General features: G+C 45.2%; 1 protein-coding gene across 1 annotated transcript in view; it reads left to right on the top strand.

Annotated features, from left to right (window-relative positions):
* LOC143640948 (AF4/FMR2 family member 3-like) overlaps positions 1-14759 on the top strand; it is a 180764-nt gene that overhangs the window by 146303 nt on the left and 19702 nt on the right. Inside the window, 3 exon segments of the mRNA XM_077108451.1 lie at positions 54-178; positions 4001-4205; positions 5510-5637. Of these exon segments, the coding sequence (XP_076964566.1) occupies positions 54-178; positions 4001-4205; positions 5510-5637 (458 nt within the window).

Raw genomic sequence — 14759 nt, 5'->3', positions numbered from 1 at the left:
CTTATGACCCCTCAAAATCCAAAGCTGATTGGCTTTTGCTTATTTCCACACAGTGCGACAACGAAGATGACTACAGGGAGATGAAGAAGGCCCAGGGGGAGAAAGAGAGCTCTACTCGACTAGCCAACTCCGCCAATAATACTCTGTCTTCAAACCACTGCAGCATGAACATCAACAGGTATGCATGTTCCCTGAAAGGTGGGCGTGAGCCGGAGAGGTCTCTGGATCTGAAAGGCAGGTGCCACTCGGAGAGAGAATCCAAGTTTTTGATACATGCTCTGGCCTTAGTCTTCAGACTTAGTATAACCTAAATTTTGTAATTATGCTCAATGTGGACTTCACGTCACACTCCCAATAGCCATGTCAGGCCCTCCTCTGTGACTGAGACCAGTTACTAGGTGCACACAGCTCTGTGCTCCCCAAACACATTTCCTCCCCCCAAAATGTAACAACTGAATTTTCAAGTCGGTGTTTTAATGGTAGCTAACTCAGGGATTTAAGAAAATTAAGGGAACATTAAGGGTAGCTTAGGGATCAAAGAACATTAAGGCTATTACAAGGATGAGGAATGGGCTCTCCAGGTGCTGCCCCTAAAGGCCCCCATGTAGACTAAAATTGTGGAATTCAAAAGGATCTGTGCTTTCAAGGTCAAGAAGCTACGCAGCATCTCCTCTGAAGGGGTTCCACATGGCCCCACTATGCACCAAACCCCTCTGTGATGAATGGCTCTTTAGCAGGGCATGGTCGTGAAGGTTCTCTATAAGCCAGGAGCTCATCATTCACCGCAGAAGCTCCTTCCATTTAGAAACACCTCCACAGAGGAGCAGCTTTTGCTCTGCGCTAACACCCTCACTCTCCCCGACTGTCCACTCAGGGTTTTAAAGGGGAGATTAATGTCTCAGCACAACACATAAAAATGTAAACCAAAAGGTTAGGGAAAGATATAAAGCAACACTAAAACTGGGAGAGGACATTGGAGAGCAAGGGCACAGACGTGGGGGCCCACTGCGTGCTCAGCTCCCCCTGGGAAGGCGGCCAGGAGGCGGAAGGTCTGCATAGGAGGGACAACGGCAACCCTCTGTGCAGAGGGATGGCATCCCCAAATGTTGTGAAAATAATGAACGGGGGGACTGCAGCCTCAAATTACCTAAGTATGTGATATGCACCTCTTTGTTCATGCATTAAATAACCTCCCTGGCTGATTTTGTGGTGACTGTAGTTGTCAAGTAGTGTTGAATACAAATGATATTTCAGGATGCCTGTGGCCACTGAAAATATCCATGATGTGTGATTTCTACTGGTGACCCAATGGCAGGCATTGCTAATAGGATTCCAGAGTACCCGCTCCTCTCGTTTCTTTCCCTTGCTTGTAATTAAAGGAAATATTCCATTTGAGTGAGAGGTTAGTGAAAATGAAGATGTAACTTTTTGCCATCCAAGTTTATGGACCTCAAGTTAAAAAACTCTTGCTGTAGTGACTTTGCCTGGCAGAACCTCCCAGCTCTGATAGTTCTACTTATGTTCAGTTATGCCACAGTGTGAGTGAAATTTCCAAGAGGTGGTCTGCATATCTCCATAACTACTGTCAAGTTTTTATTTTTTGGTTTTTTTTAATTGATTTATTTTTTAAATACATGACAGCGGAATACATTACAATTCTTATTACATATATAGAGCACGATTGTTCATATCTCTGTATATAAATATGTTCACACCAATTCATATCTTCATACATGTACTTTGGGTAATGATGTCCATCATATTCCACCATCATTGTTAACCCCTCCCTTCCCCTCCCTTCCCCTCCCTTCCCCTCCCACCTCTCTGCCCTTTCTAGAGTTCCTCTATTCCTCCCATGCTCCCCATCCCTACTCCACTATGAATAAGTCACCTTATATCAGAGAAAACATTTGGCATTTGTTTTGAGGGGATTGGCTAACTTCACTTAGTATTATCTTCTCCAACTCCATCCATTTACCTGCAAATGCCATGATTTTATTCTCTTTTATTCCTGAGTAATATTCCATTGTGTATGTATGTCACATTTTTAATCCATTCATCTAATGAAGGGCATCTAGGTTGGTTCCACAGTTTAGTTATGGTGAATTGTGCTGCTATAAACATTGATGTGGCTGCGTCCCTGTAGTATGCTGTTTTTAAGTCCTTTGGGTATAGACCGAGGAGAGGGATAGCTGGGTCAAATGGTGGTTCCATTCTAAGCTTTCCAAGGAATCTCCATACTGCTTTCCATATTGACTGCACCAATTTGCAGTCCCACCAGCAATGTATGAGTGTACCTTTCCCCCACATCCTCGCCAACACTTATTGTTTGTCTTCATAATAGCTGCCATTCTGACTACTGTCAAGTTTTACTGGTGCCGTCAAATGGTCCCAGAGATAGGTAATTGCCTTTCCCTAAGAGCTCCAGAGAAGGTTTCTTTGGTCAACTAGGAATATATAAATTTGAAATATTTTTGAAGAAGGAACAATCACATGCCCATGACAATATTTAACATCATAATCTGTTTTTCATGCACACCAAAACCATGAAGTATATAAAATAATAGACACTTAGAAATAGGTCTTTTCCCCTCATGTTTTAAGAAGCTAGTATTCTCAGGCTCTTCACATCCGATATACCATCGTCTTCACCATCACTAGATGAGCAACTTTGGAGTCACCTGAAGCGCTTTCCTAGAACATATCGGCTCACTGCTTTCTGAGTTGTGAGACACACACTGCTTCTGGAACCAGAGGTTCTGTCTCCACACCTACCTATGTATGTAACATTAAGAAGCTTGGCTTTGTCATTTGTTCTACAGGCCTGTATAATTTCTCCACCATGACCACCAGCTAAGGAAATTGCTTTTTGAAGTGACTTTAATGGTTTGTTTGCAATGATAATCAACACGTGCAATTAAGAGTTCATGACCCCAGGAATAATGACTAAATCTTCATTAAATGCCGTGACCCTTTTTTTTGTAAACTGACTCTATCACCATCTTAAATTAACAGTGATTGAGTTTATTTCTGGCTGATATGTCTGCCCCCCAAACAATACTTTATTTTTTCTCCTGAAGTAATGCAGAGATTCCCTACAACATAATATCCATTGCAGAGACTTCAATACAAGTGAATCCCTCTCTCTAATGGTTGATTGTAGAGAACATTATATTCAAGAATAGACAGTCGTTTTGAAGGTAAAATAAAGAGCTAGGAATCAGAAGTTGTAATTTCTAATAACAGTTTCTCTGTTCTGTGTTTACTCTGATCAATGCCTGGGTAATTGGGAAGCTCAACAATAGAGCATCGGCACTCTGCTGCACAGAATGCCCTGTGATTCTATTATTTTCTATCTAATAATGAGTACAAGCTCAGATGTTGGCAAAAGTCCTTGTAGCAATGGAGAACTCATTTGTCACTGTTGATTGACTGTCCCATTACTCTATGCTTCAGCTTATAAGGAAAAAAATTGGTGATTATTTTGAGATTCTTGGATGAAAAACTTGGAACATGCAATTCCATATCATTACTCTTGGCCACTCCTTTTGATGCTAATTCCAGAATTACTGTTCATCCTACCAGAGTAAGAAACAATGAGCCAGGCCTGGTGGTGCATGCCAGCAAGCCCAGCGACTCAGGAGGCTGAGACAGGAGGATCATGAGTTCAAAGCCAGCCTCAGCAACAGCAAGGCACTAAGCAACTCAGTGAGACCCTGTCTCTAAATAAAATACGAAATAGGACTGGGGATATGTCTCAGTGTTCAGTGCCCCAGAGTTCAATCCCCAGTAGCCCCCCACCGAAAAAGAAAGAAATAGTGAGTGAGATTGGCTACTGTTTGTTAGGATCCTGTGGCCATAAGGTTGCTCCTGGTGTAATAATCACTAATAAATTTCTTCCTACCTGCAGGTCTTATAGGGGAGGTTTGGTCAGGGGTAAGTACTTACCTTTCCCTATGCTGACTGTGTGACTTTCTATTACTGTAACTTACTTTTTCAGCTTGGCAATACCAATAAATAAAAATGAAAAAATGCTCCGATCGCCCATCTCACCTCTCTCTGATGCATCTAAACACAAATATTCCAGCGAGGACTTGACTTCTTCCAGCCGATTTCATGGCAATGGTGTGTTCACTTCCTCCTCGTCCAACAAAAAGTCTAAGGCCACCGACAGCCAACTGCAGTCCCATGCCGGGGACCTCACGGTGGGTGTATTCCCCTCCTTTCCCACATAGAATCGGAATGCAGTGGTACACCCTTGCCACACCCTCTGAGCCCAGCTTAGGAGTCTCCACTCATCTGGGAGGTTCTGCAGAGAACCTCTGAAGGATGCTTTTGGGGAGACTTGGCAGAGGAGAAGACTCCCTCAGCCTTCCTCACAGAGAGCAGAAGAAGAATAAATTCATGCAAAAAAAATATCAGGTCTTCTCTGTTTATGAAGCCTCCTTGCAGGATTTCCAACTCCAAAGAAATACCATCCTGGGGCAGAACAGTTTGGGAGTTTTGGGAAAACTTCCTTATCCCATGGCAGAATTAAATCTGAGATTGAAGCTATATCAAAATCTGCAGGTCTCACACTCCACCCTTATAGGCCAGTGTCCCAGCCACCGTGGGGGACACCCAGAACCACCCCTTTTCCCATAGTCTCGGGTGATGCCAGCACTTCCCTGGGGAGGAGCAGAGTCTCATGGATAACTTTGGGTGCACAGTTCCCCTGCGCCCCCGACTCAGTTGCAGGGTGATCTTGGCCCTGGTTGTCTCATCTTGGAACCCATTTCTTTTATCTGCAAAATGGTGGTGATAAGATTGAAAAGAGGTAGAGCTGGGTTCGGTGGTGCATGCCTGTAATCCCAGTGGCTCCGGAGGCTGAGGCAGGAGGATCGTGAGTTCAAAGCCAGCCTCAGCAAAAGCAAAGTGCTAAGCAACTCAGTGAGACCCTGTCTCTAAATAAAATACAGAATAGGGCTGGGGATGTGGCTCAGTGGCCAAATGCCCCTGAGTTCAATCCCAGGTAGCCCTCCCCACAAAGAAAGATTGAAAAGAAGTGACTTTCTCTTAAGACCCCAGCCCCTCTGGGCCCCTACACTAGCTAACACCACAGGTGAGCCTCTCTTCACAGCCATGCTGGCCTCCAGTGGAGGTGGCCCTGGTACACTCATCTTCCCAGGATGAGTTCATTTTGAAAAAAATAACCTTTAGGGTATGTGTATAAAGCAGATATGAAACAAATGAATTTCATGTTTAGAGTTGGGTCCCATCCCCCAGATCTTTCATTATGTTTATGCAAATATTCCAAAGTCTAGGGGGAAAAAAAATCCAAAAATCCCAAACACTTCTGGTCCCCAGCATTCTGAATGAGGGATTCTCAAACCGTATTTGTTGTTCTTTATTGAGACATAATAACCATCAACTCTGAAGCACAAGGTAGAGCAAAAGATGCCCTTTTAATGGTCACTCTTCCAGCCAGGTGGCGAGTGTCTCAAGGACTCCTGTGTTGTTTGTTGTTTAGAAAGCGACTCACAACAATGCTGAGCACAGTCTCCTCCATAGCAAGACCCGGCCCCAAACAGAGCCCTGGTCTCCAGGCTCCAGCGGCCACAGGGACTGCAAGCGGCAGAAACTGGTCTTCGATGATATGTAAGTTTGGACTTCTTCCGAATATGGTGACGGGCAGCAGAAAGTGGGAGCTGGGCATGTAGGAGACACGGGCGTCTCGCCCACAATGCGCCCACTTCCCTCTCACATGGCTTGGTCATTTAAATATTTCTTTAAAAGGGAGCCTGAACTTTGAATGAAGAGACAGAAAGGCCAGTGCCAAGAGGGAGGCTCCAGAAGAGGAGGAAGCTGAAGGCAGGAGAATTGAGAGTCTCCAAGACCCTGGAACCTGAACCACTGCGAGTTTTATGCTATCAGAAAGAAGCGTAGTTTTGGTATTTTTTTATTTAGAAACAGGATGTCACTGAGTTACTTAGGGCCTCTAAACTGCTAAGAATGAGTTTTGAACTCTCAATCTTCCTGGCTCAGCCTCCCGAGCCACTGGGATTATAGGCATGCACCACTGCACCCAGCTGCCATATTCTTTAAAATGATTCTTATAGAAATATCCTGTCATCTTTCACCTGGTATGGCAGCTTCCATCAGTATAAAAGTAGAAGAAAAACCCAGGTATGGTGGTGGCACACACCTGTAATTCCAGTGGCTCGGGAGGCTGAGGCAGGAGGATTGGGAATTTAAAGCCAGCCTCAGCAACAGAGAGGCCCTAAGCAGCTCAGGGAGACCCTGTCTCTAAATGAAATACAAAAAAGGGCTGGGTTGTGTCTCAGTGGTCGCATGCCCCTGATTTGAATCCCAGGTACCAAAAAAAAAAAAAAAAAAGAGAGAGAGAGAAAAGGACATTCTAGAATGCTGGTGAGAGACTGAAAATAACAAATGATGAAATGATGCTGGAGGGTATTTAGGCTCTTAGGGGAAAGCTGGGTGTCAGGGGAAAGCCTGGAAGGTAGAGGACAGGGTTCAAGACTGACTCCGGTTTCCAGCTGGAGTTCACACCTGGAGTGTGGAGTGCACCTCTGTATGGGGCAGGAAGTTAGGCCGTAGGGTGCTGCAGCTCCTGCCCTGGGATCTGCAGCTGTCTACGCCCACTGGAAGTCAGGAAGCAGAACAGCTGCAGACATCTCTGAATCCTGATTTCCTTAGAAAAAAAATAAATAATGGCAGTGGGGACTCCCAACATCCAGCTAAATGACAACTCACTCACGGGGTGTCACCTGGGGAAGTGCAGCGTGCACAGAGGGAGTCTGTCCAGCCTCACCTAAGCTTCACCCAGAGGGTCCGTCTTCCTGAGAAGTGTGAATGCTGAGTGTTAGTCTTACATGGACTTTGCTAACCTAATGAGGATACCGGATCATGGGGTTGAAAACCAAAGTCACATTTTTTTTTTCTCTCTCTGTTTCACTGAAGGAACACTTTCCAAGATAACTCAGTTTCAGGAAGTTTAAGGGCGGCCCAGGAGGCCCAGGTGTCTCTCCTTCCCAGGGCGCTGCAGCTGCGCCCCAGTCCCCATGCACACTGTCCTCGGGCGCTCACCACCTCCCTTCCCCTCATCTCCCCTTGCTAAGCAGTGTGGGAGGTGGTAATTAATCCCCAGGGAGGGCACGGAGTGGAAGTACATTCAGTTCTTCAACTCCATCTATCATCTGAGTTTGATAGTGTAAATTACTCACTTGTTAGAATTCCACTTAAGGTCAACATGGAAATTTGCATTCAGAAATTATAACCTAGCAACGGTGATCAAACCGAAGAAGCATTAGGCAATGGCTGAGGTGCTCAAAACATTGACAAACATTGATAGGCTGAGGCAGGAGGATCGCAAGTTCAAAACCAACCTCAGCAATTTAGCGAGGCCTTGAGCAACTGAGCAAGACCTGTGGCTCAGTGGTTGACCACCTCTGAGTTCAACCCCTGGTAACAAAAACAAAACACCAAACACTTTCAGGGGGATGGGTTTAAAAAAATATATATTTATGGAAAAATAGATGCAAGAAATTTTCCAATGTGTGGACCAGAAAACAAAGTCAGAAATTGCAGTGACTAAATGGTTGTACTCCAATCTGCAGTTTCTTGTGCTCTTTAGCAGAAGAAATGTTTCCCAATCTGCCAGAGTCCAGGCTGATATAATTCTGTCACTATACCAATGAAGAGGTTGTTGTCATTTGCTCTGCACGTTATTAGCAGTAGGTGTAATTTTTCTGGCTGATGACTACAGTAAAATTGTTTCTCCTTTTGTGGATAGAGGAAAAAAATAGAACCAAAAAGTGTTCTTCCACATCCATCATAGGGAGAGAGGAGTGTCTTGTTCCTATTGCTGTGTGTCCCAGTGGATTTGAAATCTGTAACAGTGAAATGCACCTCAAACAGCCACTCCTGGACTGAGCTCAGAAAGTTATAGGGAGCTTAAGAAGCAAAAATAGGCACTGTGTCTCCCTTTGCATCCTGTAAATAAGTGTCCCTCAAGAGACCACAGTCACCTGAAATGGTGTAAAATGTCTCCCAGGTTCACTTGCTGGGTACTGAGTGCCTGCTAAGTGTCAGGGACAGGGGTGGGAGCCTGGACCCAATGACTGATTAACTCCCAGAACCATGGGAGAAAGGGGCACTTGGGTGGACGTCTTGATTCTCTCTTGCTCCTTTTTCCTCCTTCCTCCTCCTTACTCTTCCCTTTCTTCCTTCCTCTCCCTCCTCCACCTCTCCCTCCTCCCTCTTCCCCTTCTTCAACCTCCCCCTCCTCTTCCTGCCTTTCCTCTCCCCGTTTCTCCTCCACCCTCTCTTCCATCCATCTTGTTCTTCTTCCCCTTTCTTTTCCTTCCTTCCTCCTCCTCCTCCCCTCCCTCTTCCCTCCTCCCCTTTCCTTCATCCCCTTCCTCTTCCCCCATTCCTCCTGCTCCCCCTCCCTCTTTCCAGCACCAGCTTCCTGCCCCCAGGGCCTCATTGAGGGAGGCTCCAGTCCCTGTCACTTTCCTTGGTTCGCCTTCACTGGGTCCTTAGCAGTGAAACGACCAGAGAGAAGCCGCCAGTGGACTAGATGATTAATGCCAGGCTAATTCAGAGCTGATGGAACTCCAGTTATGGTGATCCAAAAAGTAACAGATGCCACACTGTCATTTAGTTTTTAAAGCCACACCATGTAGTTTTTTTTTTTTTAAGTAAACTCATCTTTTCCTAATATAAATACTTGTTAACGGTTGGATAAACATGCAATTCAGACAACAGCTGAATCCAGTGAGATGTCAATAACAAGTATTGAATGAACACAGCTGAATTATAAATAACCTTCCCAGAGGGAAGGGCTGGATATTTTTCCTTCTTTTTCCATGAACCTACATGCAGGTAAATTTAAATTCATGGGCTTCCAAACCCCTTTTCCTGTGCTACTTACCAATTAAACAGGCACCAGTTTGTGCAGACAGAACCGAAGGGAATAACACTTGTTTTTAAAACAGGATCCAGGTCAGCATGTTCTGGTAAGTTTCAGCCTCTGGTCAGTGATGGTGTGATTACACCTCCTCCCCCAACATTAAATAAATGCATGAGATTCACTATTCCACAGCCACAGTATTAAAGTGACACTTAGGTGACCACCAAACTTTTGTTTTAAAAAAAAAAAATCTTTAAGAATTTATGTCAATGGACTGGGAATATAGCTCAGTTGGTAGAGTGCTTGCCTTGCATGCACAAGGCCCTGGGTTCAATCAATCCCCAGCACCATAAAAAAAAAAAAAAGAATTCATGTCAATGAGTGACATCGCTTGATTCTGCATGAGGCCGGGACACTGGCCCTTATTAACACAAAGCCCTGAGCCATAAATCACTTGGCGTCATAATTAGTGACGGGGGACTTCTTGGCTGGGGAAAATTGGGAGACAACAACTGGGTCATGGAGGCTCCGTTCAGAAGTCCTGAATTCCCGGAGCTCAATGGTGAGATTCTTGGCTGGGAATCTAGTGCCTGCATCATGCCAGCCATATTGCTATTAAGAGCCAGCAAACCCAAGGCCAGAGCCTCCTGCTGCTCCAAAAGGCTGTGCCTCTCTTGCCCATCTTTCACGTGGAAGAGTCAGTCACGACCAGCACAATCAGCCAAACCAACAAACGTCCCATCTGTCCCCAAGGTGCCAATAACCGGAGCCCAGCTCCCCACCCCCGCACCCCCAACACTGAGAAAAGACTCTCTGGCCACACAGGAGGCTGAAGGCCATGGGCATGTGAAATGTGACTGACAGGAAGGAATGGGGACTTGACATTTGTAATGTAATTATGCACAGCAGTCTCAGAGCTAAAAGGATTTTAATTTTATAGAGGATGGGAAGAATCCCGAATGTAAAAGGTCGGATCTCTTGAAGCATGATTTAATCAAAGGAAACCCATTGAAATCCTTGAGTAGGTGATATTACAGCCAGGCAGGGTCCCCCCAGGGGGACTTACCCGGGCATTGCTGTCCTGAGGGTCTTTCTTTCCCAAGACTTCAAAACTGGACCCCACCTTTTTATTTTCCTGATAAGCCTTAGTACTAGCCTTTGCAGTTCATGGGTAATTGTTTCCATTCTGAAATCCCTCTTTCAAGGTCGGGTCCTCATTTTGTTCTAACCAAAACAGAAAGAAAGTGGGGGAAATAAGGATGTTCAGAACTCTCTGATTGAAATCTGGGCTCTTTGATCACTTTCGAGATATGGAAAAATTATTCTGTTTTTTAAAATATTTTTTAGTTGTCAATGGACCTTTATTTATTTGTATGTGGTCCTGAGGATCGAACCCAGAGCCTCACACAGGCTAGGCAAGCGCTCTACCACTGAGCCACAACCCCGGAACCAAATTATTTACTTTTAAAATTCATACCCAGAGAAGAATAAAAAGGAGATCAATAATTCTCCACCTCAGCAGAAAGTTCCTTTTGGTTCAATAACGAAGCTCTCCCCTGCTCAGCCTCCTGGAAGGGGCACACAGCTTCCTGTGCATGGCAGGAGGATGTGACCTGTAAGAAACCGGACCAATTATGCTCCTGCTTCTGAGAAGCCAGGTCCCAGGCATTCTGAGGGCCCAGCTAACGTCAAGGTTGTAGAAACACCACGACACTAGAGTCCTTGCTGACTAAACATAATCTACCTGCATCCATGGGGAAGTGCCCGGAAAGCCAGCCTGGCTCCTCAGGATCCCTGACTTCAAACTGTCCCATCAGCAGTGACCACCTGGGCCTGGGGGCGTGAGTCAGTGGTGGTAGAGCACCGACCCAGGAGGCCGTGGAGGCAATCCCCAGCACCAAGAAAATAATAATTGAATAATAGTGATCCCTGAGTGCGTTGCCAACAACTGCTTACCCTCTTACACTTTCTCCTTTTGGAGAAAGCACCTCCAAGCTTGGGACACAGGAACACCTCTGGGGCTTAGTGACAAGCTGAAATACCAGATGTCAGATGATAAATTCATTTGGTATGCCACTGCCCCTTTGTCTGATTTGGATCTCAGTCTGCCTAAGAAATCCGTCCAGATTTCTGCCACGCAGAGAAACCTGTGAGTTCCAACACATTGAGCTCTCGTCCCTGCCAGTGTGCACAGAGCCGGCTGGCTCTGCTGAGCACGGCCTTTCGCAGAGGTAGGAATTACTGAGCTGTGTGTGCCAGCCTCTCCGTGGGAGACCATTCAGCTCGCTCACTCTCAGCCAGAAAGCAGAACAAAAATGCAAGGTTGCTTTAATACTCCTGTGTCAGAAGAAATATCAGGGGTGCTCACATCCTGTTGCTGCTCAGATCCAGGGCCATGTGTTTATAGGTGGGGGTGGAGGGAGGGTGAGGAGAAGAGAAGAAAACAGCCTCTTTGGATCAAGTACTAAGGTCACTTTTGTCCCAGAGAGCTCTTACAACAAACATGCATGTGGATGTGGCTTCACTCGGCCCCAGAGCTACAGAGTAAAAGATACATGGTTATATTTATGATGCTTAATTGAACTTTGATTAGATTTGTTGATGTATCATCATGAAATACTATCACTGTGAGAAAGAATGTAAAGAATTTGATTACATAAATTTTCTTTAAAAAAAAAAAGAACAACTGTAGATCTTTTGCATAAAAAAAAAAATTAGATGATTGGCCAGGCATGGTGGTGCAGGCCTGTAATCTCAGAGACTCAGGAGGCTGAGGCAGGAGGATCGTGAGTTCAAAGCCAGCTTCAGCAAAAGCAAAGCTCTAAGCAACTCAGTGAGACCCTGTCTCTAAATAAAATACAAAATAGGGCTGGGAGTGTGGCTCAGTGGTCGAGTGCCCCTGACTTCAATCCCTGGTACCCACCCCCCACCAAAAAAAAAAAAATTTAGATTGGATGAAAAATCTGTCTGAACACTGAGATGATTAGGGTTGGTGCCTGTGCTGTGTCATACTCTGTACTGCCACCACAATGGTAGTGATTTTACTTTTCCTATTGATGATCTATTGCTGTGGGAAGTGACACCTTCATGCTGGCATGCATCCACTGCCGTGCTGGACAATCCAGGTGACGTCCCATTGGTCCCAGTGGATTTCTAATGATCTGATCTAGGAGCGTGGCACTAGAAATCACCTGAAGAAGAAAATGGGCCAATCATCAGGCAATCTTCAGTGAGTCCGTATAGTGAGCCTGCTACTAGATGCAGAATGAGAATTCTAACAAATGTGTTTGTAAATGGCCCCCAGATGGTATCTTTCCTTTCAGCAAGTCAGGTTACTGCTGTAACTGCCCAGATTAAGTCAGAAAATTAGATGTGTTACTTATCTCTGTGTACTATTGAGAGTTTGTGACTCAGCCTCCATGTCGGGTTTTAAAAAAAAAAAAAAGGATTTATGTGCCGCAGATAAAGAACAGCATTGATTAAAGAACCCATATTAGGAATTATAAGCCGCTGCCATCTATAAAGGCAACTTAGAAGGCTCGGGAAAACGAGGATGCCCCAGCTTATGGCCAAGAAAATCTTTCCTGAGAACAAAATGCATTTGAAATGACGATCTGTTCATGACAAGGTCTACAAAACAGGCCAGGAAGAAAATGACCAAACTTATATACTAGAGTGTGGAGCAGATAATGATGTGGAGAATTTCCTGTTGCCATGGAGACGCGCTCTGGCTCATCACCCCATCACAAGGCACCACTCTTTTCTGAGCTCAGAGAAAAGTCGATGCCGTTCAGGAAGGACTTGTTCACCTTCTGTCGTGTGCCTAAAAGCACAGGATGGGGAAGACTGAAGAGGTCCACAGCCCTGTCCCTGCTGAAAATGTACCAGTCACCAAGTGGTTCATAGTCAATGACCATAGCCCTCTGCAGCTTGGAAGGCAATTAAATACCCAGAAGTGTAGTGCAAACACGAAGTGCTCTATGAGACCAGGAAAGGCAGAGATAAGCATGGACCAGTGACTGGAAGGACTCACGGTGGCAGTAGAATTTGAGGGCAGTAACTTTTGGTTCATGGTAGATCCTTGGTGAAGACTCAGTTAATAGGCAGAGAGCACAGTATTCGGGCAGCAGGGAGAATAAGCAAAGCTTCTGAGACAGGGAGAGCAAGTTATTAAGACAGTGGGGAAACCAGCCCAGAGTTTGGCCAAGGCTGTTGGTAAATAAATGATGGGGTTAAGGGAAGGATATTCGGTCCCTGAACTGAGATGTCACCTCAGAGGCCCTGGAGATGGAGTCAAGGTCTGTGAGCAGGATGGCAATGTAATGAACACTATCGCGAACAACATTGGTCAAGGGGTGAAACTCAAGTTAGATTGCAGGCGAGTCCATCCAGAGTCTCAGCAACCTGAGGGGCCAGGAAAGCCTGGACTTGTGGAGAATGTGGTCTCGCGAGAGGAGAGGAGCGCTTACAGGGAAGCAGTCAAGGCATGTGGCAACAAGGGAAAGTGGGTGAGAATACTGGAACTCTCCCCCTGAGCGAATAGGCTTTGGCACCCCACGTGAAGCTCAGGAATCAGATCTGGGCTTGGGCTAGAGGTGGGGTCTTACATGTCAGGAGATGAAAACCAAAGGACAAAAAATAAGTACGTACAGAGGATCGGAGGGCAGTGAAACTGTTCTTTGTGATATCATAATGGTAGAGGCACGTCATGGAACATTTGTCCAAACCTTTAGGATCTACAACACCAAGGCTGAACCCTACACTAGCATCTCTGGATCATGATCGTCAGTGTAGGTTCATGGATTGTAGCAAATGTGCTGCTCCTAGTTTGGGATGCTGATTGTGGAGGAGGCTGTGGGGCAGAGGGCATAGCAGAACCCTCTGCTCAATTTTGCCAAAAGTGCTCTAAAAAAATAAAGTTTAAAAAACAAAAGCAAACAAGCAGTTAACAACAAACATAAATTGCCAGAGCTGTTTTCAAAGACCAAAAAATCCATATGTGAACAAGGGTCAACACGTGACCTAAGAAGGAAAAAGCACCCTGTTGACGCAACTCGAAAGCCATTAGAACAGAAGCAGCATGTGGGTGTCGATGTAATAGAGAGAAGGCAGAGCCTCCGGCCTCACCCACCAATGGGAGACCCACCCAAATGAATGGCGACTGTCAGACCTGCAGGAGGACAAGAGTGGTGAAGGAGCCATGAGCCAAGGACAGGATTAAGGAAATCCTACGACAGTGTTGCCACTTCTTGTTTGTGACATGCTAACAGGACAGTCCCAGCTTGTTACCACAATCCTGATATTTTATAGAGAAATAGAAGATAGGAAACCAGGTCCTTTTCTTGCTTCTGTGATTTTTTTTTTTTTTTTTTTTTTTTTTACCCAAAGGATTATTTGCTACGATTCTGACTTGTCTGTGAGTACAATGTTTAAACCAATCAGTGTTCATTGTCGTGGTATATATTATGTTTCTAAGGGTTTTGACCTCTTTGAATAAAGGGACACTCTGGTTACCTGATATCACAGGCAAAAGACCCATCAGAACCTGAAACAAGATAATTCAAAATAAGCATATCACAATAGGTTCAACCGTCCAGGATTAATCTCCCTTCTTACATCATACCCCCCTTCAGGGACTCCTGGCTTAGATTGCGTATTCATGAATAGGTCAGGTTTATTGATTACATAAAGACCCATATTACAAATAAAGTTTACAATGATGGAGACTAAAGCATATAAATTTTATTCTTTAAAATCTGTCAGATAGGCCTTTACAGGTACTGCCTGACAAGTGCTTTAGTGTAACCGGGGATCCTTACCCCTGATCAGTCTCAGGATGAATTAC

The sequence above is a fragment of the Callospermophilus lateralis genome, unplaced genomic scaffold (genome assembly GCF_048772815.1).
Source record: "Callospermophilus lateralis isolate mCalLat2 unplaced genomic scaffold, mCalLat2.hap1 Scaffold_79, whole genome shotgun sequence".
NCBI lineage: Eukaryota > Metazoa > Chordata > Mammalia > Rodentia > Sciuridae > Callospermophilus > Callospermophilus lateralis.
The sequence above is the reverse complement of the archived record's forward strand: the minus strand, read 5'-3'. Positions and strand labels throughout refer to the sequence as shown.